At 45.8% G+C, this 20,276-nt stretch overlaps 1 protein-coding gene across 14 annotated transcripts in view; it reads left to right on the top strand.

Annotated features, from left to right (window-relative positions):
• Positions 1–20,276, top strand: part of GCC2 (GRIP and coiled-coil domain containing 2) — a 62,965-nt gene that overhangs the window by 26,394 nt on the left and 16,295 nt on the right. For 3 of the 14 annotated variants that reach the window (XR_014253919.1, XR_014253920.1, XR_014253921.1), the window contains exons 19-23: positions 1,290–1,507; positions 2,971–3,165; positions 4,487–4,626; positions 6,136–6,410; positions 7,400–7,569. Coding sequence is in view for 7 of the 14 variants with exons in the window: in XM_082426465.1 (XP_082282591.1) it covers positions 1,290–1,507; positions 2,971–3,165; positions 4,487–4,626; positions 6,136–6,410; positions 7,400–7,403 (832 nt within the window). In the remaining 7 variants the exon portion in view is untranslated. Of the gene's footprint in view, positions 1–1,289; positions 1,512–2,970; positions 3,166–4,486; positions 4,627–6,135; positions 6,411–7,399; positions 12,459–20,276 lie in introns of those variants that run through there. The other 11 variants (XM_082426465.1, XM_082426466.1, XM_082426468.1 and 8 more) reach the window with 9 other exon arrangements.

Raw genomic sequence — 20,276 nt, 5'->3', positions numbered from 1 at the left:
GAAAGTTTGAGCTCCCGGGATACAGCAGTTGGGTTCACGGAGCACCTTCTGTCCAGGGTGTGGGGATGCTCTGCAGAGCTCAGGTGTGCTCGTCTTACGAGTTGGAAGCACTTGGTTTGCTTGGCTTTTGACCTTTCCATAGTGTGACTTACCTGTGTTAATCATGTAACTCACAGTTCCAGGAAGACCCACCAGTCTTCTGACTGCCTGGCGCCAGGTTTTCCATGAGATTAGCTTACACGGTGATGGTCACTTGCTATTTACGTCAGAAGTTTCCAGCACTTATTCTTTACTCTAGAAGGGTCGTTGCAACTATAGTGCTAACACAACTGAAGTGCAATTATTGCATGCTCCACGTGTAGCCCTGTGTTCTGATAAACTATGAAGGAGGCTCCTCATCTGAACACACGCTGTACTTCCCCAGCTCAGGCCCCTTGTCTGAACTGGATGATGGCCGGGGTGGTTTTGAGCTCGTGTGTCAGCAGTGAGCAGCAGCTTGAAGAGAGATCTTAGTTCCCTGCCCAGGAATTGAACCTGGGCTGCCTGGGTGAAAACCAGGAACCCTAACCGCTAGTCCCCCAGGGGCTGGAGGCTGGAAGCAGAGGCCTGGCTCTTATGTTCTTTGAAAACAAAAGAGTTTTACAGAAAGACCAAGGCTGTAATACAGGCACAGAGCTTATCAGAAGCCCAGCACACGTAGGGGGAGCACACGGAGAAGCGGTTTATTTACGACAGAAGCAGAGCAGAGCTATACACCCCGAGAAGGGCGTGGGCATCCTTGCTGATGAGGAGTGCACTAAAGGGATGATTTACATTGCTCATCTAGGGGCCATCTTCCGGGTCTGTCTTGTCCTCTGGCCAAGCATCTTGCTTCATTTCCCACATCTGATCTGACCCAGGGCCCTGCCCAATATGCGTGTGCATCTTTTAGCCAAGATGGACTTCAGCGTGAGGGTCTCTGGGAGATGGACAGCACGTATTATGGGATAGCGCCCCCTCCCTTTTTGACCCTCCTGAGAAGCTCTTCTGCACGTGCAGTCGGGGAGGTCTCCTTCACCTCAAGAATGGTAGATGCGGTCGTCGTATCTTTTTACCCCAGCAGCTTAGTTTCTCTCTGCTCTGCCATTAACCTTTTCGTTGAAGTGTCAGGGGGACACAAGCTCCAGTTGGCTCAGACCAGGGGCCCGTCTGTGTCCTGCCTCAGTTCCCCAGGTGCACGTGCGGTCCACGTCTCAGGCCAAGGCCATGTCTGGGGTGGAAGCTCTCACACAGTGCGGCCCTCTCCCCAGGCTGTGCGCCGTGCAGTCGGAGAACTCCGCGATGAAGTCGGAGCACGCGCAGACCGTGAGTCAGCTCTCGGCCCAGCACGAGGCCCTGCGTGGCAGCTTCCGAGACCAGGTGCTGCAGCTGCAGGAGGAGCACCGGCGGACGGTGGAGACGCTGCAGCAGCAGCTGACCAGGCTGGAGGCCCAGCTCTTCCAGCTCCGGAGCGAGCCGTCCACAAGAAGTATGTATGTATGCTCGGACACTGCCATCCTTGTCCTGTCCTGTGTGTCTGCGCTCCCACAGTCCTGAGGAAGTAGGTGACTTACTGGGTGACCACCAGCGTCAGTGCTGCGGTCAGTGAATACTGTATCCGCTTACTGAGAGGAGACTTGGACATTGAACCCTCCTGTAGTACTTACAGCAGCCTCTGCACCCCTCAGGATACCGACCTTCACGTAATTGTGTTTTCCTCCGACTCACGGACACTCTGTCGGTCTCAAGACCTGTGTCCAGATTCCAGTGTCCACTGCATTCATTTAGTGTTCTTAACTGCTAGTCTTCAAATACGTCTGTCTTTTAATCAGGAATTCCAGAAAGCGCTGAACTTGTAGGATCATTTGGCCAAACACAGCTTCTTCCCTTTCAAGTTTCTAATTAGTGGAGTTTGAGTTTAACCACACACACGACTTCCGTTCTGCTTCCTGGAAGAGATGGGAACCCGTCAGCCAAGTTGAGGCCACACTTCAGTATTAACTATCCACTTTATACGTGTTACTGATTCCTTGTCACCAGGGCATTGGCAGCTGTGGTCACTCCTCAGGATCGAAACCTATGGCAGGAGTCATCAGAGGAAAGTAACCAGCCAGGGGGACACTGGAATCAGGAATTGGCAGTAGCATAAGCAGTCAGCAAACTTTCAGGGAGGTGCTTCAGCAAAGGCAGCCGAAGGGCTAGTGTTTGAAAAGGGGGGCGGGAGAGGGAACTTCATGGAAAGGAGAATAAAGGAAACTTGAAAAGATCTGGTCAGAATTCTGGTCCCTAACGCAGCTCTGAAATCTTGGACCAAGCCATTTAATTTCTCTGACCTTGCGGTTTCTCGCGATTAATAAAGTAACGTGCTCGGAAGTACCTTATAAATCTCCCAGTTCCAGTCAGTGCTGCTTACCAGCAAGCAGGGGAGCCCGGCCCGGGCACCGTGATGAGTCAGCCTGCCCTGGATTCGGGGCTCTTCTTTACTGGATGCCGCAAAAGGAGCGGGCAGTGGCAGGAACCAGCAGGGTCGGAGTGTGAGGCCAGTGGTCAGCGAGAGCATCCTCGGAGCTGATCTCAACAACAGGGTGGTGTCCCAGAGTTTGCAGTGCCATAAACACCCAATCCTCAGAATCTGGTTGAAGGGGTCTTGCCCTTGTTTAGCAGCTGGCCAGGCCTCTGCATTGTGTCATCTAATGGTTTATCTTAACTCTGGTAGCAAGTACCACTTTTGCTGAATTGACTTAAGTGGTTAAAAGTTCAATAACTAAATTGTCAGAGCTGTTTCAGAAGTTCTTTCTTTCTACACCGTTTGCTTGTCTTCTGGTTTTTCAGATTCCCTACCATATCATTTGTCATCCCTAGACTCATTTTAACTTTACTGTGTATCTCTGTTGATGCTGAATCCATAATTTTGGACAATCTCTTACTCTTTAAAAAAATAACATGTAACAGGCCCAGCTTCTTCCCAGCAACCTTTGAGGAGCCTTCGAGAAAGGAGAAGCACAGACCTCCCGCTTCTGGATGTGCCGGCCACGACCCGGGAGGAGGGGGAGGGGATGGAGACCACGGACACCGAGTCCGTATCTTCCGCCGGCATCCACGCGCAGTCCTTAGAGCAGCTGCTCCGTTCTCCCGAAGCCAGACTCGGTACGCTTCCTGCTCCATTGTGCCTTTAGTTAATTCTGCCGTCCTATCCAGCTAATATTACTCTGATTTATAAATGCTTTTTTGAGCTCCTCTAATAACATTTTTTTTCAGTATTCCACCCTTTTTCTTTTTATTTATTTATTTATTTATTTATTTATTTATTTATTTATTTATGGCTGTGTTGGGTCTTCGTTTCTGTGTGAGGGCTTTCTCTAGTTGCGGCAAGTGGGGGCCTCTCTTCATCGCAGTGCACGGGCCTCTCACTATCGCGGCCTCTCTTGTTGCAGAGCACAGGCCCTAGACGTGCAGGCTCAGCAATTGTGGCTCACGGGCCTAGTCGCTCCGCGGCATATGGGATCTTCCCAGACCAGGGCTCGAACCCGTGTCCCCTGCATTGCAGGCAGATTCTCAACCACTGCGCCACCAGGGAAGCCCTCCACCCTTTTTCAAATGGAAAACTTTCCTGCAGAATGAAACCAAAAAACACAAATTTTTTTTTTTTTAAACAAAATAAAAAGTTCTGCCCACAGCTTGAGCCAGAAATAGGTGGTTGGAAGTTCTGTGGTGGTGTTAGAAATAGGATAAATTTCCCTCACCCTTCTAAGAAACTGACAGTTTCCGTTTGTTCCTCTTGATGAAGTGGTCATGCTAAACTTGCCTTATTAACTGTAGTAAAGTTTTGGACTGTTTTCTTCTTACCTATAATGCACATGAATGTTCCTAGTTCAGATAACTCTGTTCGTCATCTCGGAGGCTCCCGGATCTGGAGTGAGGAGGACCAGTTGTGTCCTCAGTCCTAGGCTGTGGTTGGTCCTTGTCACCCAGGAAGAGTTAGTCCTGATACGCTGTGGCCACAGCTCCACAATCAGACTTGGCTTTGCCATTTTTGCCAGAATTACTAGTTGACTTTGAGCCTCTTCCCTCGTTTATTAGATGTGAGTAATAATACCGCTCCTTCCCTGGCAGAAAATCCTTGTGAGAGACCATGATTTAAGTGATCAGTAACTGCTGGTACTTCCTTCTTTATAAGTAAAGTGACACCCGCTCTTGGGACGTTAACAGATGTAGGAGGATGAAACCAGTAAGTTGGTGCCTGCACGCTGGCCCAACAGCTTCCAGAACGAGCTCGTCGAGCCTGTGTCCAGGCAGGCGGCCCGCTCCACGGCAGAGTCTGTCTTACCTCTGTCACGTGCAGCCTTTTAACTGGGCCATGGGGGACAGAGAGCAGAGCGAAGTGTCAATACTTGGGTATTTTCTTATTTAGAATCTTCTCCTGTGACCCCTCATTTTGGAAATTAATTGTTGGGGCAATTCCTTGCAGAGCCTCCTTCCTGGCACGCTGAATTCACCAAAGAAGAATTGGTTCAAAAGCTCAGTTCCACCACAAAAAGTGCCGACCACTTAAACGGGCTGCTTCGGGAAACAGAAGCCACCAACGCCATCCTCATGGAGCAGATTAAGGTGAGGGCGGGATGCCACCTCCAGGAAGCCCTCCACACATACACACACTCATGCGTCCATCACACCTTGATCCCTTACAATGTTACGTTCCTGAAGTGGAGAAATATTCTTGGCTTTTATATCTTTTATGTAAAGACTATTTTAATTCCTACTTTTTCTAAGAAGCCAGAAAAGATTTAGAGATGAGACAGCTGTTCACAAGTCCTTGTTCCACGTTTGCTTGAGTAAAACTTGAACGGATGTGAGTCCCTAAATTCCAGACATGGACCGTGGAGCACTTCCAATTAGTGGCAAAGTGGCATGGGAGGTTTTCCTGTTTAAAGTTGACTCTGTAAGCGTGTAGGAACCAGGCGATTGAGGATTACGCAGCTGTTTGCACCCGAACTCTCTGTAATACAGTCGTGTTGTTCGTTGACCTCTTCTCACAAGCCAGGCCCTGCACTTTACATTATGTTATCATATTTAATCCTCATCATCTCTGGGTGAGAACAAGCTGATCAGGGTGGAGAAAGTTCAAACTTGTGTCTGTCTGAAAAGCGCCTGCTTCTGCCCTGGACTTGCTTCTCCAAATAGATGGTCCTACCTCAGTGTAGGGCCAGAGGCTGTCCTTGTCAAATTATGTTTTTAATGCTGAGTTAATTCGGTTGTTTGCAGTAAATTGTATATATCATGACATCCCACCTCTAACTATTTTAGTATGCATCGCTATAAAATATATAAAATAACATTTTCCCACATTGTCAAAGCTTTATCACAGCTAAAAAAAATCACTAAGTAGCCCAGAACCTGAGTGACTATTCAGATGTTATGCTTCCACGGACTGACATTGTCCCATGATTTCTTAGACCTTAGTGTCACTTTTTTAAATGACCCTATGTTTGAGGACAGAGTTGGCCAACTTTCATGGACTAACCTGAAATGATAAGATGTAACCATGTATTTTTATTTGTTTCAACCCAGAAATCTTCCTCAAATATTCACCATCCTGCATCTTTTTCACATCGTCCTGTGCCCTCTTTTCTGTTAGTTTCTGATTGATATTCATTGTGATTTTCTCTCTGTCCTGGACTCCACTTTTGTTTGGTCAAGTGCTGTTCGTGTTGTAGCGGCTCTGGCTGTGGACACCCTGCCTGCCTGCCGGGTGGGGGCGGGAGTGGGGATGGCAGTGGGTGTGGCCCACAGCCTGTCATCCCGGAGCCCTGAGCCCTGGACCCCTTCTGCCGAGCGCGGAGGCGGCGCCGACCCGCATTATCCCCCCGCCCCGGTCCCCGGTCTCGGCCGCGCTTCCCACCGTGCGCGGTGCTCCCTCTGCGGCCGGGCCCCTGGGCCCCGTCTCCCACGGCGCCTGCTTCCCGACTTCCAGGGCCTCTTGATGTTTCTCATGTGCTCTTTGCTCCCGGCCTGGTCGCTCCTTTGTTGCCATTTTGGGGGCGTTTCGGGGGAGAGAAGAAGACCGCGTGCGTCCAGTCTGCCGTGTTAACCCGTCTGCACTCCTTTCTCTGACACCAGCTTCTGAAGAGTGAGATCCGGCGGCTGGAGAGGAACCAGGCGCGAGAGCAGTCGGCCGCCAACCTGGAGTACCTGAAGAACGTGCTGCTGCAGTTCGTCCTCCTGAAGCCGGGGAGCGAGCGGGCACGGCTACTGCCCGTCGTGGGCACGATGCTGCAGCTCAGCCCCGAGGAGAAGGCCAGGCTGGCCGCCGCCGCCCAAGGTGCGCGCGCCTGGGGCGCAGACCAGAGCTTTGAAACTCTGTCCGTTGGACGCGCTCTGCCGTGTGTGTCCCCGTGAGTAGGGTTGAAAAGCTGGCTCTAACGTTTCAGGGCAGCCGTGGTGTGTTTGCGTCATTTTCACGCAGCGGGCAACGGGGCAGTGTCCAGTTCGATCTTCCAGTTCTTTGAAATTGGATTTGTGATCCTAGCGTTGAATTCTGCCCGCGAACACAGTTTCCTTTTGTGTCATACTTTTTATCACGTGGTAGACGTCCTCACCCTACCCACCCCCCGGGAGTCGTTCCCCACAGGGCCGTGGGAGAGAAGTGTCCCAGTGGGGCTGCCGGGGCCCAGGACCGTGCGTGGAGCGTACATTCCTACCTGCCTCTCGGACCTTCCGCTAGAAAGCTCTCCTTACACCCGAAGTGCATTGCGGAGAATTTCCAGCGGGGCGAATTCGTTGCTGAGAAGGCCGTTGTGGGCCTGTTACTCCTTCGAAGGCAGTGAGGCAGTGTGTCTCCTTTCTCTGGTTGCTCTTAGAGTCTTCTCTCTCCTTCTCTGGGGCCGTTGCACTTTTATGTGAACAGGGGAAAACTTCCAGCCTCTGTGTGAGGAAGGACAACAGAAAGCGCCACCCTGGTCCCTACACGAGCAGCGTGCAGGGGGCACTGCTGGGCGGGGAAGGTTGGCGCTCTGCCGGCCGTGCACGTGTTCACACGCCTGCTCCCTGCGTGTCAGGTCCCAGCAGGTTCACAGACTGCGTGTGTCTTTCCTACTTGACGTATGACTTGTGATACGTCGGCTTTGCTCCCCCAGGAAGTGAGTCACACAGCATTTTTCTGTGCAGCGTCAGGACCTCAGCCCCTGCCTGACAAGACTGAGCCTTGCTTCTGTACACGTGCGCTGCCAGCCAGCCACGGCTCCCAGGGCTGCGTGCTGTGCTCGGGATGCGTTCGGGGACTGTCTGAGACAGACAGGAAGGTGCTGCAAGCGTAAGGACAGACAGGTCTGTAGCATGGAAATGCTGTGTGAGAAGATTAACACGTTTGTTTTGCTCCCCACAGGTGAGGAGGAAAATGCTTCCCGTTCCTCCGGCTGGGCGTCCTATCTGCACAGCTGGTCTGGACTTCGATAGACCGAAGGGAAAAGCATTATTTATTAACCAAATAGAATCCATTCGGCAAAAAAGGTTCACGTACATGGCTGTCGTTCTTTTGTCCAGAAGCGTGTGTACGTAAGTCACGTCTCCGTGTGTGTCCATACATGTGTCTGATGGGTTTAACTCCAGCAGGTGGAGTGTGGGAGGGGCTGCGGCTCAGGGACCCTGCCCCTCCCGCTGCCACCAGACCCAGGGGCCACGAGGCCACCCCACTCCCTCCTCCGGACCCTCAGGCCACCTGTGTCGGGGCCGCACTGTGAATTCTGGAGTTAAACTAGATTTTGGTCCTGTACCAGCTGGGATTTAGGCTTTTAAAATAATGTTTGAAGACCACTTATCACAAGGTCAGACTTCCAGATAGATTGTTATTAGTGACAAATTATGAGAGAAAATTTGTGAGTTAAAGTGTGAAGGAAAATGCTTTATCAGTAACGCTGACGTCTTTATGACAGGAATGTAAAGTGAATGTGCTGCCGTTCGTTACGAGACTAAGTTAAAATGTGATTCATTTCGTTATTTCCTTTCAAATGAGCTGTTCTTTTTTCTCTGAAGTGTATTACCTCAAAACCTGTTCTGGGATCAGATCAGAAGCCCTGGTCGCCACGTTCCCGCGGTGGGGGGGCGCCCTGGGGCCCTGCCCAGGCTCCTGCTGTGCTTCAGCTGCTTCCGCGCCAGGAGTCTGGCGGGACCCGGGCCGCGTCCCCAGATGACCATTCACCGGGGCGCCGGCCTGCGGCTCCGCGTGCTCCCGGCCCCAGCGGACAGGTCGCTGCGTGCTGCATGGGGCCCTGGGAGATCGCACAGCCCCCGAGAGCAGCTCTAGGTGCGGGTCACCTGCCTGGGCGCCTCTGAATATTCCATGGAGCCCATCAAACACGTGTCCTTAAATCATAAACGTGAGAATGCTAGTTGCAGAGTTTCTTTGTGAAAAAGTCGCCTCACAGTATGCTCTGGGAAGCTCTCTCAGCTTCCAGCTCATACTCCGATCTTCAGTCTCAGCTGGTGAACTGACTTTGTACTTTGGTGACTGGGAACTTTGGTTTCCAATTTAATTTAACTGAAATTTGCTGCTGACATGTTGAGTTTGTTCTTTAAACAAAAATCTCAATGTCTGTCTTTCCTCCTGTTTTAGAAGAACAGACCTACTAGTGAATGTATTAATGAAATGCATCTATTTCAGAGCTGACTTTAAAAGTTTAAGTTTAGTTTTTTCCTTTATAAGCTGTGAATATGAGTATGCCAGCAGTATGCGCTATAACTGTCACAGTATTTAAATAAATTTCACTGGCTCTGCAAGTCCAGGCCTCTTTGAAATCTATAACAACTTGTTTTGAAATATAGTCTCTACCTATGGACATAATAACAAAAGTGGCTTTTTGCAAGATAAAAAAATTTATTACTTTGATTACAAAAGGGGTATCCTTCCCTGGTTTCAGCAATGAGAGGAAATGTCATGGTTAATATTTCTATTAAACGTGTTGCATTGTTATGCCTGCTAATCTTCTATTAGCCGAGGTCTCCTGGGCACTTTGAGTTGCTTTATGAAATGAATCTTGGGTTCCTTCTCTGCTGTCTTTACCAGTCGGGACCTCAGACCCTGGGTGCTTGGAGGGAACGCAGGTCGCCCTTTGGGTCGGTGGTGCCTGCCGCATCTGACACCCACCTTCCAGCTGAAACTCGGGCCACCTTGGCCTTTCCGTGGGCACCTCTCAAGTTCCGGCCTCGGTGGTGTGAGGGTTTCTTGTGCAGCGAGCTCTGCTTATGCTCCAGACAGCGTAAGTGGAGAATGACATTCCTTTAGGCAGAAGCGGAGTACTCACTAGCGGCGCCGGGTCCTTTACCCCACGTTAGCCAATGATGAATCCAAGAGGTCCCACGAAGATACAACAAAGTTGCTGTTTGGTAAACAGAGCACACAGAAATGCTCATGTGTGACTAAATAGGAACGTGGTGGTGGCACTTGGTGCAAGACTGTTGTGTTTTGATTTGGTGTCTGAAAATCAGCTGTGGCTTCGGCATAAGCCCAGGAGGACAACCTGCTACAACTTTGTGGTGTCTTTGGGCTGATTTTCACCCGTGAGTGTTAAAAAGCATTTGGTTGTTTACGTATTTGGTTATATAGAGGAGGGAAATGTTTTTCTCCTGCGTTCAAAATGTGATTACATGGGAATAGAATCAAGTTCTGACATTCAAGTTGTTACTGTATAAAAAAATAGGGCTTCCCTGGTGGCGCAGTGGTTGAGAATCTGCCTGCCAATGCAGGGGACATGGGTTCGAGCCCTGGTTTGGGAAGATCCCACATGCCGCAGAGCAACTAGGCCCGTGAGCCACAACTACTGAGCCTGCGCGTCTGGAGCTTGTGCTCCGCAACAAGAGAGGCCGCGATAGAGGCCCGCGCACCGCGATGAAGAGTGGCCCCCGCTTGCCGCAACTAGAGAAAGCCCTTGCACAGAAACGAAGACCCAACACAGCCAAAAATAAATAAATAAATATTTTGGGGCTTCCCTGGTGGCGCAGTGGTTGAGAGTCTGCCTGCCGGTGCAGGGGACATGGGTTCGAGCCCTGGTCTGGGAGGATCCCACATGCCGCGGAGCAACTAGGCCCGTGAGCCACAACTACTGAGCCTGCGCGTCTGGAGCCTGTGCTCCACAACAAGAGAGGCCGCGACAGTGAAAGGCCCGCGCACCGCGATGAAGAGTGGCCCCCGCTTGCCACAACTAGAGAAAGCCCTCGCACAGAAACGAGACCCAACACAGCCAAAAATGAATAAATAAATAAATAAATAAATTTATTTAAAAAAAAAAAAAATAGAAAGGCTCCTGTGAGTCGAATGCTGAATATGGTGAGGAAACGTGATTTCAGGTGCAGTAATGCAGGTGACCACCTGGTTTCCTTGGAGGATGGGCCCACTCCCACCCACCTCTCCAGAGTCTGCCCTCACCCCTCCTCTCTGAGGACGGTCACTGCCCCTTCCCCACACACACCATACAGATGCAGGGAGGCCCAGCCATAGTCACCTGGACCAGGTGCAGGGCCCTACCTGAGCCAAACCACCTAGATTCTCTCAGGGTGAGGACTTGGGGCCGAGAGTCAAGTCAGCATGTCTGTGCACCCAGAATTGAGACGTGTAAACGCAGGGGCTCCGGATGCCCAGAAGGAACGGGGAAAGCCCACCAAAGCCCAGTGCCAAGAAGGCTAAGCTGACACGCAGAGATCACGGAAACCTGGGCCGAGAGTTCTAGGGCCTTCAATTAACAATATGGAATGAGCTCGTGATATTAAAGTTCAAACAGAAAAAAAAAAATTGAACAAAAAGAAGCAGACAGGGGCTTCCCTGGTGGCGCAGTGGTTGAGAATCTGCCTGCCAATGCAGGGGACACGGGTTCGAGCCCTGGTCTGGGAGGATCCCACATGCCGCGGAGCAACTGGGCCCGTGAGCCACAATTGCTGAGCCTGCGCGTCTGGAGCCTGTGCTCCGCAGCAAGAGGGGCCGCGATAATGAGAGGCCTGCGCACCGCGATGAAGAGTGGTCCCCACTTGCCGCAACTGGAGAGGGCCCTCGCACAGAAACGAAGACCCAACACAGCCATAAATAAATTAAATAAATAAAAAAAAAAAAAAAAAAAAAAAAAAAAGAAGCAGACATTCTAATCTAGGAAGCTCAGAACTTAATAGTCTCTGGTCTCTGAAAATAAAAGAAGTAGAAATTTTCAAAGAAATATTGCAAGAAAGCTTTGTGCAACTAAAAGACAAGTTCAAAATAAAGGGCTGATCAAAGATCCAGCAGAGACAGTCCCGACTTCCGACGGGTCGACTTAAGATTTTTTGACTTTTTGATGGTACGAAAGCGATACCTATTCAGTAGAAACCGTACTTGGAATTTTGAATTTGGCTCTTTTCCCCCAGGCTGGCGATACGTGGTCCGGCCCCTGCCGTGCTGCTGGGCAGTGGAGCCATGGCTCCGAGTCACCCCGCGACCAGAGGGTGAACAGTCGGTACACTGACAACCATTCTGCTTTCACTTTCAGTAGAGAATTCAACAAGTTACATGAGACAGTAAACACTCTGTTATAAAACAGGCTTCGTGTTAGATGATTTTGCCCAACTGCAGGCTATCGTAAGTGTTCTGAGCACGTTTAAGGTGGGCTGGGCTACGACGCTTGTGGGGTCAGGTGTACTAAACGTGTTTTCCACTTTCAGTGGGTTTAGTGGAACATAACCCCATGGTAAGTGGAGGAAGGTCTGTACATGAATGAAACAGGAATATCGATGTAAATTTTTAGGAGAAAAAGAGGCTCCTAAAAGGTTTCCAAAGAGAAAAAATACAAGTCACGTACGCAGGACACAGGAGGGAAAGGGGAGCTGCATCAGACCTCTCGACAGCAGCACTGCACACCTCAAGGCACTGGAGAAATTCATTCAAAATTCTGAGGAAACATGATTTCCAGCCTGGAATTCTGTAAACACAAGCTCTCAGTTAAATGGAAAGAGAAAGACATTTTCAGATCCTTAAGAACTGAAAAAAAAAAAAAAAAAATTACTTCCCATGTCCTTTCTAAGAAACCTTTGAGAGAACCTGCTCCAGAGGGAGAAGGGCACGTAAAACAGCAGCCGCCGAGCAGAGACTCGACACGGGAGAGCACTGAGCCGGGTCCCCGGATGGTGGCTGGGCAGCGGCCAAGAGGCTGAGGACGAATAAACAAGGTTCCAGATGCGGGTTCTCCTCGGAAAAAAAAAAGTGGAACTAATAGATTATTTGATGTAGCTAATGTGTAAACTTTTATTGAAAGATGTTGAAACTAATAAGGACCTATCGTATAGCGCAGGGAACTCTTACTCAATACTCTGTAATGGCCTGTATGGGAAAAGAATCTAAAAAAGAGTAGATATATGTGTATGTATAACTGAGTCACTTTGCTGTACAGCAGAAACTAACGCAACATTGTAAATCGACTATACTCCAATTTAAAAAAAAATACAGTTTTACTGAAAAAAAAAGATGTTGGAAATGGAAGCATGAACACTGACAACATATTTGATATTAAGGAAATATTTTTAGCTTTTTTAGTTTTGATAATGTTTATGTTTAAAAAGAATTATTTTAAAAACATGCTGAAATATTTATTGAAGTCACATTTGATCTAAATTAATATGGGAGGAGGGAAAAGTGGGTGAGAGTGTAAATGAAAGAGGATCAACAATAAATTCATGGTTTTCTCATGGCAAACATGTTCATTTTATGCATTCTTTTCCCACACACCTGAAGCACACAGTTTTCTCTTTTTTACATAATCTGTACATTGTGTTTTTTAAAAATATTGAGATATAATTTACCTACCATAAAACTCACTGTGTAGACTGTACAGCTGAATGGCTTCAGTGTAGTCACAGGATTGTGAAACCATCCCCAATTTTCATCATTCCAGAAAGAAACTCCCTACCCGTTGTTAGCCTCTCCCCCAGTAACCCATCCCACCCTTGGCAACCACTAATCTGCCTTCTGTCTGTAGATTTGCTGATTTGTATAATTCCTGTTACATTGCAACTAACTCATTCCTTATTTTCCAATAAAAATAATAATCTCATGAGATTAAATGAAATGGTGCAGTCAGAGGCTGACTCAACACATTATCTGGGACATAGGACACATACAATAAATGTGGGACATAGGACACATTCAATAAATGTTAGATGTTTTTATTTTCCACTTTCAATGTATAATTACAAACTAGTTTCAGCACACTCTTGTCACTGTCATTGCCAAGAAGATTAACATTAATGTTATCCAGTGAAACCATTGTTTGTGGCTACAAGTCTTTTCTGAGGGATGTACTAAATTCTAAATGCAAAAATTAAATATTTTTAAAATTAATATCAATGACATTTAGGTCATTTCTGTTACTGCTTTCCTAATTAGCAAAAGCAATTTAAAATGTAGTTTATCCAAGATATTGCGATTTCTGCTAGCTGTGTTTCTTGTATCTTTTTTGGTAACTTAGAAGAAAGCAGGTGTTTGGGTTTTGTTTGGCTTTTGATCAACTTTAAATGTTATGCTGTTTCTTAACTTGTTGCTGGCTAAGATACAGGGTACGCTTTCCTAGGGGGGCCCTTGAGAACTGGCCATGCCTTCTTGCTCCTTTTCTTACCCCAGTAGATTACCAGAAGGCCACACTCCCTGGAGAACACTTCTGTTTCGACTTCAGTCTTTACTCTTAGTAACTTCCCTGAGGAAGTGGATCTGTGCGTGAAGCCTGGTCTGCCTGGCTTCAGAGTATCTACATTATCCCGTGATGTATTTCCCAGTTGCTTTGTCTGAGCATAGGTATAAATGTGACTCACTGCACGGGGTGGGAGGGGTAGTGGTGCATTAAGTCTAGTGGCGCAAAGATGGAAGAAAACCGAAGACACCACAGACTTTCAGTGAAAGGGATTCTTCTTAAAATTAAGAAAATTTATAAACATGAAAAACAATTAGTAAACAGACCTTGTGCCCATACTGTACCAGGTTCTAAAAAGAGCCACCCTTTGCTAAGAGCACTGCTTGTTAATTCACAATTTATTTCTTTCCATACCTTGTTTGTATACAAAAGCATGATTTTTATTACTTCTCTTATAACCAAAGTAGAGGCTAGAATTCAGACCTGTTCTGAGCAATGTAACAGATAGTTTATATTATTTATTTTAGTGCAGTTTAAGATTATAAGATACAGTTCCCAAAGAGTGAAATACCATTCTTCACAAAGTGTGGATCTGTAGTATCTGTAGAACAACGTATCCGTATACCTCTTACACTAAGCATAATTAGGAACTCTCTACATTTTATAGTATAGAGTGATCTCATTGTAAGCTGAAAACTCATGTTAACCACTGGACGTTGTCCAATGTTTAATTCTTATGATTCATTCTGAATTTCTGACTGAGATCACTCTCTCTGGCCTTGTGCGTTTCTCCTGGGACCCATAAAATATGCAGCTAACTTAATTTCATGACTGCACTATTTCTGCTTCCTTTCCTGGAAAAGGAGGAATCATTCAGATCAGCTTTCAAACTGCCTTATATATGACGACTTTGAAATATTTTAGAATGAACTCCTTTGTTCTAGAACTTCTGTGTCTAATACAGTAGCCACTATTCATATGTGGATATTGAAAGACTGAAATGTAGTTATTCCAGACTGAGATATACTGTAAGTATAAAATACACATGAGATTTTAAAGGCATACGAAAAATAACTTGGTTCTTTGAGAAAAGTAGTAAAATAGACACAACTCTGGCAGGATTGACCAAGAGAAGCAGAGAGATGACACAACTTTATTAATAAACAGGGGACACATAATAGATAAAGTAGAATTTTAAAAGATATGAGAATGATATAAATAACTTAACAATTGTGAAACTTTAGAGATGAAATAAAACAATTCCTTTAAAATTTAAATTTACTCTGTATTACTGTGTGCGATGATTGTGTAGATTTTAAAAGCTTGAATAACCCTATAACTACAATAGAAATTGAAATGGTGTTTAAAATCTTCTCAAGAAGAAAACACAGAGTCCAAGTGGATTTGCAGGCATGTCCCACCAAATTTTCAAGTAACAATTGACCCAATTTCATACAGATTTATTCAGACAATAAAAAGGAAATATTCTCCAACTTACTCTATAAGGCCAGCATAAACCCTGATACCACAGATAAGATATAATTGGAAAGGAACATTGCAAGCCATTTCATAGTGAATATAGCGACAAAAATTCTAAACAACATTTGATTAACAAATTGAACCCAACTGTGTATAAAAGAAGCTAATACCTCATGACTAAGTTGGGTGGATCCTCAGTATGCAAGGGTGTTTTCATATTAGAAAATACATAAATATGTCTTATTACATTTACAGATGAAAAGAGAAAAGGCATTTGACCAAATTCAACATACACTGATATAAACTCTTAGTGAATTAAAAATAGGAGGAAAGAGTATCAATGAAAAATGAAGAGCAAATGTCATCCTAACTGGACACTGTTAGACTCATTCATTTTAAAATAAGGAAAAATAACGTGGCACTCGCTAGGATTACTTCTACTTAACGTGGCACTGACCGCCCTGGATAGTGCAGTAAAATAAGAGAAATTCCAGACATATGATCTGGAAAAGAAGTAAAACATTATTTTCAGCTGATAAGATGGCTTACATTAAAAACAAAATCTACAGATAAATTATTAGAAAACTTAGGAGGGTTTGGCAAGTTGGCTGGTTATAAGATTAATATATGTAAAAGGTCAGTTTTGTTTTTATTGTACTGTTAGCAAACAACTGAAATACAGAGAAGACACCTTTGTAAATCAGAGAATACCAAATACCTAGGAATAAATACAACAAAAGATATGGAACACCCCTAGACAGAAAGTCACAAAACTTATTAGAATATATTTTTAAAGACTTAAATAAATGGAGAAATGCATCATATTCATGAGTAGAAAGACTCAATATCATAAAGATGTCAGTTCTTCCCTAATCATAAATTCAGAGCAATTTCAAGCAAAATGTAATAGGAATTTTTTTTTTCTTTCGGCTGCGTGGTACACGGGATCTTAGTTCCCCAACCAGGGATTGAACCCGTGCCCCCTGCAGTGGGAGCTCAGAGTCTCAACCAGGAATTAGTTAGACTGGACCGCCAGGGAATTTCCTGCAATAGGATTTTTTATGGGACTTGATAAAATGATAGCAAACTGTATGTATTAAGAGGAACAGGCAACAGCCAGGGCACTTCTGAAAAACAAAACCAAGGACATGGGACTGGCCCCATCAAATATTGCAATCATACAAAACCATGGTAACTAAGGCAGTACATGGATACAGTGTGGGTACAAGACACACTGACCAATGGACTAGAATAGTGAGCCAGGCCAGACCCACATGTACGTGCAACTCTGCTATTTCACACAACACACAAAATCAACTCAGAATGTGGTCCATACACACAATAGAATATTATTCAGCCTTAAAAAGGCAGGAAATTCCGGGGACTTCCCTGGTGGTCCAGTGGTTAAGACTCCACGCTTCCAACGCAGGGGGCACGGGTTTGATCCCTGGTCGGGGAGCTAGGAGCCTACATCCATGCAGCACAGCCAAAAAATTTTTTTTTTACTTTTAAAAATTAAAAAAAGAAAGAATGCAATTTTGACACAGGCTACAACATGGGTGAACCTTGAGGACATTGTGGTGAGTGCAATAAGCCAGACACACAAGGAAAAATCCTATATGATCCCACTCATAAGAGCTCCCTAGGGTCATCAGATTCACAGAGACAGAGAGTAAGGTGGTGGGGGCCAGGGGCGGCGGGGCGGGAGTCGTTGTTTGATGGAGACGGAGTTTCCATGGGGGAAGATGAAAAGAGTTGGGAGACGGACACTGCAGATGCTGTGCAACAGTGAGAATGTACTTGACACGTGTGAACTGTACACTTGAAAATGGCTGAGATGGTAAACCTTCTGTTAAGTGTATTTTATCACAACTAAAATTTAAGAACAACCCTAGATTGATTAAGGATTAAATGTCAACAACAGAACTTTACAACTCTTAGAATATAGAGAGGAATACCTTTTAAAACTTGGGGTACAGAAGATTTGAAAAAGATGCCTGAGACATTAACTATTAAAGAAAAAACTGATAAATTGTAGTAAGGTTGGGTTTTTTTGTTTGTTTCTCAGAAACACTTTAAAGAAAGTAAAAAGACAATTATAAACTGGGAGAAGATAGTCACAGTAAACATAACTGATAAAAGCACAATATTATGAACAAAAATCTCTTTCAAATAAATAAGAAAAGCACACACACACACACACACACACACACACACACACACACAACCAAAACTTAGGCAAAAGATGAGCAGAGTCATCATAAAAGATGAATCACATACTGCCCACAAATACATGAGGAAATAGACAATCTCATTATTGACTGGGGAATTTTTTTTTTATAAAGGATTTTTTTTTTAATTAATTTATTTTTGGCTGTGTTGGCGCTTTGTTGCTGCACACGGGCTTTCTCTAGTTGCGGCGAGCGGGGGCTACTCTTCGTCGTGGTGCGCAGGCTTCTCATTGCGGTGGCTTCTCTTGTTGCAGAGCACGGGCTCTAGGCACACAGGCTTCAGTAGTTGTGGCACACGGGCTCATTAGTTGTGGCTCGCGGGCTCTAGAGCGCAGGCTCAGTAGTTGTGGTGCATGGGCTTAGTAGTTGTGGCTTGTGGGCTCTAGAGCGCAGGCTCAGTAGTTGTGGCGCACGGGCTTAGTTGCTCTGCAGCATGTGGGATCTTCCTGAACTAGGGCTCGAACCCATGTGCCCTGCATTGGCAGGCGGGTTCTTAACCACTGTGCCACCAGGGAAGTGCCTGATTGGGGAACTGAAATACCATTTTACCCCCATTTTATTGGCAAAAGGAAAAAGTGACACCAAGTATCGGGGAGGATGTTTGCCTTCGAGATCAGTAGTTTGGAGCAAACACTTTAAAAAGTGGCTTGGCCTTATCTTCTACTCACTCCAAGATAAATATTTAAGAGAGATTCCAGCATATATACAACAGTAAACAGTCAGAATGTTCGTAGGAGAACACTTCACAATCGTAAAAACCTAGAATAACCCCAGAGCCCAGCAACAGTGGAATTAATTAATTGTGATATATTCACACAGTGGTCAAACAAATTAACTACAGCAACATGGAACAATATCAGTGAATCTTAGCAACATAATATTAACTGATAAAAAATAAGTTCCAATAGATTTTATATAGTGTATTCTCTGTATAAAGTTAAACCAAACTAAAATTTTAGTTGCTTGTTTGCAGATATGTGAGTGTATGTTCAAGAATTCATATAGATTCAATAAAACTATATAAAAAGAAAAGCAAGGAGACGGTAAACAAGGAATTCAGGATGAGAGCTGCCTTGGATGGAGCGAGGGAAGAGGATGGCTCCAGTGGGTAACCATGTATTTATGTAAATTACTATGAAGGACCTAGCTTTTCTTTAAGTGTTTTCATGGGTTCTTACTACATTATTAAAAATAATCAACTATGTAACAAAACGATGAACTAAAAGTGAGCCATTAATGGACCAAGGATGAAAGTGTGTCAGGAACTAAGTGTTATGATCAACCAGTTCCATGTCCCTAAAGTTTAAAACTTGAAAAATACAAGCAGTGTAAAGATCACCCCCGAGGAAGCCGTTATTAACATTGTGGTTCATTCCTTGCCGTGTTTTCCTGCATGAGTGATCACAGACACACACACACCCCCATCGCCCTCCTGACCAGCCTCTCCCCGGCCGTGACACTGTGGGACGTACGTCACCAGGGGACACACGAAGCCAGACTGGCTTCTGCTGGGACTGCACTGACCTCGTGGTGGCAGATGGCCCCGAGGGGGAGGGGGAGGGGCTGGTCCCTGTGTAGCTCAAAGGAGCAGCGTTTCAGGAACCTGTATAAAAGCCGAGCCTTCTTCACCTTTCAGCACCCTGTGCAATGTCCCCTGGCCCCGGGCTGTTTCTTCCACGTGAAATGGGGCGTTTTCAGGAGGCCATAGGCTCGAGCCTGGGAGTCTTCGTCTAAGCGTCCACCCTGGTAGCAGGGAGGGGGGAGGCAAGCTGGTGTCTACCTGTAGGCGGCGTGGAGGTGGGTCTGCGGAGCTACAGTAGTGCCTGAAATAGAGGCTCGTGTGCAGGTGGTGCTTCAACACAGGGCAGAGCAAGAGATAGCGAGACCCACGGCCAAACAGCCCTCACATAATGTAACATGTGGACATTTACAAACCACCATATGTATTCTCCAACAACATAAGCAAAAGAAAGGACGTACACCAAAACTGTGAGAATCCTTCCTTATAGTTGGGAGCAATGGGGAGGGAGAGCATGAGTGTGAAGGGAAAAAAAAAGGGAGAGAAATAATGAAAGAAAATTTAAGTTAAATTGATAATTAATTACTAACAATAGTAGAATGATTAACAAGTCTTTCCCCCTAGGGTTAAAACCAATTAGGACTCTATTTTTTCACGTGCCTGTTCTTGCTTGCAAATCTGATCGTTTCATTCCCTTTACTCAGTGGTTCTCAAGGTCTGCTCCCCAGACAGCAGCCACAGCATCTCCAGGGAGCTGGTTAGAAATGCGAGTCTCAGCCCCACCCAGACCCCCTGCATCAGAACCGCAGGCCAGAGGCCCAGCAGGCAGGGTTTAACATGCACGCTGTGCGGTTCTGGTCTACACTCAAGTTTGGGAACCAGCGGTCCGTGGGACTTAGCAACAAGGATCCACTGGAGCCTGCAGAGAGCTGAGGTCAGATTAGAGAAGAAATTGGTGTGAGGACAGTGAGAGGAAACAAGTTATATATATATATATTTTTTTCGATTCTTTTCTATTATAGGTTATTACAAGATATTGAATATAGCTCCCTGTGCTATACGGTAAATCCTTGCTGTTTATCTACTTTATATATGGTAGCATGTATCTGTCAATCCGAGTGACATTGGCAGTTTTTAAAAACTTCTCAGGTAATTCTAACAGCCAGGGCCGAGATCCATTGATCTATAAATAAATGGAATATACAGTGCAGCTGTTAAAAAGAATGAACTAGAGATATCCGTATTGAAGTAGAAGACTGTCCAGGATATATATTTTTAAAATATTAAGATGCAAAGTAGTATATATAGTGCCATTTAAGAAAACATACACAGTGGCTAAACGTATAGAAAACATCTGGGAAAACAGACACCAACCTGTTTTCAATTACTATCTCT

The sequence above is a fragment of the Balaenoptera physalus genome (genome assembly GCF_965194825.1).
Source record: "Balaenoptera physalus genome assembly, chromosome: 15".
Taxonomy (NCBI): domain Eukaryota; kingdom Metazoa; phylum Chordata; class Mammalia; order Artiodactyla; family Balaenopteridae; genus Balaenoptera; species Balaenoptera physalus.
Note: the sequence above shows the minus strand (reverse complement) of the source record. Positions and strands in the feature narration are given on the sequence as shown.